Below are 3,337 nucleotides of genomic sequence, written 5' to 3'. Positions count from 1 at the left end.
TCCTGCGCCCGCCCGGGGGCCCGCGTCCCAGCTGCCGGCGCCTGGCCTTGGTGACGGAGTGGCCAGCAGCCGCGCCTTGAACCTGAACCTGAGACCGCGTGTTTCCCCCCGAAGCAGCTCCAGCGAGAACCGAAAACCGAGCGGCCGCCAGGGGGGTCTGGGTCACTGAGGGCTCAGCCACAGGAGCCCGAGGCCCAGCGTGGGGGCTGCCCCTCGCAGCGCGTGGGCCCCGCAGCCAAGACCCCCGCCGCTGCGGGGCTGTGTCCAGGAGGACATGGCAGACTCTGGCTCCCTGGTGGGGGGCTCTCCTCTGGGCTCCCCGCCCACCCAGGAGCCTCCCAGTGAGACGGGCCTGCCCCAGCTCCCCGGCTGGGCGTGCCAGTGTCCCCAGCCCCCAGCTCCTCTCCCGGGGGCTCCTGCCCCGGGCAGCAGGCGGCCGGCTGGCGGAGGCCCTGGCGGGAGGCGGGCAGCTCTCTCAGCTGCGTCCGGAGAAACTCGTCCACACGTTAAGCCGGGATGTCAGCGAGGGATGACCGAGCACAGGAGGTCCGCTGAGGCCGAGAATGGCCTGTTTCTCTGACTCCAGGCCTCATCGCCTCCCTTCTTCCGGCAGGGATCTGACTCCCTACCACCGCCCCGGGGAGGGGGGAGGGGAGCAGGTGAAATGCTTACCAGTCTGAAGGCCGACATCCTGCGACAGCGACAGCCCGAGCTCAAAACCTGTGCAGAGAGAGTGCGGGTCATCAGTCCTCCGCCCTGACCGCCCTGCAGGGCCCAGTGGTCTTCCGCCAGCGCCAGCGGGATGCCTGGCCCGGGCCAGGGATCTGGGGCCTGGAACCTGGAGCCTGGGACGTGGGGCCTGGGGCCTGGAGACTTCCACCTTGAGTGTGGACTTAATGATCCACTTCTGACAAATGTGATCAGGGTGGAGCGGTGACCACAGCTTCTAAGCTGGGAGTGACAGGCTCTGTGCTCCCTGCTCTCGCTCAGACGCCCCGGCTACCATGTCTGAGGACTCGGCAGCCCTAAGCAAAGGCCATGTGGTGAGGAACGAGGTCTCTAGTCCACAGTCAATGATCTCGATCTTGGAAGCAGATCGTCCAGCCCCAGGCAAGGGGTCATCACCACGACTGAAACTTGTTATGTCTGAATTTTACTCCCCCCACATTCCTGTGTTGAAGTCCTAACCCTTCGCTTCTCAGGACGGGACTGTATTTGGGGACAAGGCCTTTAAAGAGGTGACGAAGCTAAAGCAAAGCTGCTAGGGTGGGTCCTAATACAACAGAAGAGGAAGAGGTACCAGAGGTGCGCGTGCATAGAGGGGTGACCACATGCGCACAAAGCAGCCAGCGGGCAGCTGTCCGAAGGCCGGGAAGAGGCCTCCACAAAACAACCTCCCGGCACCTTGGCCTTGGCTTCCAGCTGCCGCACCCTCAGAACATAAGTTCCGCCCAAACTATACAAACCTCCTGAGGGCCCCCGGCCCAGAAATGACAACTAAGCTGCTCTTAGATTTGTGACCCAGAAACGGTGTGAGAGAATAAATATTTGTAGTTTAAGCTGCAAAATGTTGGAGTAATTTGTGATGCAGCAATAAATAGCTAATACAGGCCTCACATCTTCATTCATCCTCACTCTTCTGGACTTTTCTCCCTGCAGAGAGATAAATTCAGGCCTTGTCTATTCTAAAATGGATTTTCTTGGCCTCATTGACACCTCCCAGTTATTGTCCTCCTCTTGTTTTTGCCCCAGAGCTGAGTTGCTGGAAAAAGTTGCCCAAGATCCAAGATGGTAGCAGGGAAGGTAGAAGCTACACTAACCCCCTCCCAGGATCAAACTGGAATTACAACTAAATTATATAAAAATCATCCTCAATAACCAACCGAAGACTAGCTGAAGAGAAGCCGTATAACCAAGGATTTACAGAAGTCACATCAAGATTGGCAGCAAGGGCGGCCAGGCTCCCACAGGCAGCGGCTGAGGTGCAGGAGGAATATCTCAGCTGAGGGGAGTTCCCCCTGAGAAGGGTGGGGCCTAAACCCCAAGGTGGCTCCCAACCCAGTGCATGAGAGCCAGGAAGAAGCAGCCACATGATATCCAGCTGTGAAAAGAAGCAGGGTTTCTGTCTGCCCGTGGAGATGGCTCGAGACACAGGCACCCACTTAAAGGGCCAGTGCACAAAATTCCATTCACAGCCACTCACCCTGGGCTTCAGCATGAGGGCAGAGCGGACTAGAGTTTCAGAAGAAGAGTCTGGGGTTTGTGGCCCTGGGGAGACAGTTGAAGGGTCAGCCACTCCAATCCACGTGGAGTCATTCCCTCACACCAGAGACACCATCCTTCCCGGGCAGAGCACTCCCATCCACGGGGCATCGGCATGGAGGGAAGCAATGGCCCCCCGCCCTGGAATTTCTCTCACTTCACCCTGTGGACTTTACACCCCGCTGAGAAGTTCAGCCGGGAGCTCTTTCCATAACAGCCTAACAGGCAGCCAGCAGGTGGAGGCAGGTAAAGCCAGATCTCTGGGTGCTTTGGGTCTTTTGCTGAACAACCCTGAGCCCAGTGCTGGTAAAAGTCAGCCTTGGTGCACGGCTTGGTCCTCCCTGTGTGCACCCAGAGCCAGAAGAGGCAGCCACAAACTGTGGATCACTGATACCTCCACCCAGGTGCCCAGGGTCAGCCACAGGCAGCATATGACATTGGCCTGCATCAGAGTCCTTCCCAAGAGCCCCTGAACCACACACCCAGTGGCTAGCGTCAGACAGTACAGAGCAGGACCCAGTCAGCTTCCCAAGCAGCACACCCACAGGGAGATCTCAGCAGGCACCATCCCTGCTGAGGCGGATTCTGCTCCGCGTGGTCAGCACTTGCACAGCAGCTTGCCTGCCATGCTGGGGGGTAAGCCTCACAGTCAGCCAGCCTGAGGGTCAATCCCATGCACAAGTGGGCCAATAGCAATCAAGACGCAATTTTAACAGGAGGGCTCATATAACCCACACAAAGGACATCCTGAGAGCACCCAGCTCAGGAGATCAAGGAGACTGTTCCCCTGGATCCCACAGGACACCTACTACATAAGGCCACCCTACCATGACTGGGAGTCATAGCAGATCTACCTAATACATAGAAACAAACACAAAGAGACAGCCAAAATGGGGAGACAAAGAAACAGGCCCCAAATTAAAGAACAAGAGAATTCTCCAGAAAAAGAGCTAAATGAAATGAAGGCAAGCAATTTATCAGATATAGAATTGAAAGTAACAGTTATAAGGATACTCAAGGAACTTAATGAGAATTATAAGGAACTTAGTGGGAACTACAACAGCATGAACAAGGA

General features: G+C 56.9%; 1 protein-coding gene across 1 annotated transcript in view; it reads right to left on the bottom strand.

The window, feature by feature from the left end:
• MYO7B (myosin VIIB) overlaps positions 1-716 on the bottom strand; it is an 81,747-nt gene extending 81,031 nt beyond the window's left edge. Inside the window, 1 exon segment of the mRNA XM_015567482.1 lies at positions 673-716. Coding sequence (XP_015422968.1) covers positions 673-690 — 18 coding nt within the window. The 5' untranslated portion in view covers positions 691-716.
• Positions 717-3,337: the final 2,621 nt, after the last annotated feature.

The sequence above is a fragment of the Myotis davidii genome, unplaced genomic scaffold (genome assembly GCF_000327345.1).
Source record: "Myotis davidii unplaced genomic scaffold, ASM32734v1 scaffold1844, whole genome shotgun sequence".
In the NCBI taxonomy this organism is placed as follows: Eukaryota; Metazoa; Chordata; class Mammalia; order Chiroptera; family Vespertilionidae; genus Myotis; species Myotis davidii.
Note: the sequence above shows the minus strand (reverse complement) of the source record. Positions and strands in the feature narration are given on the sequence as shown.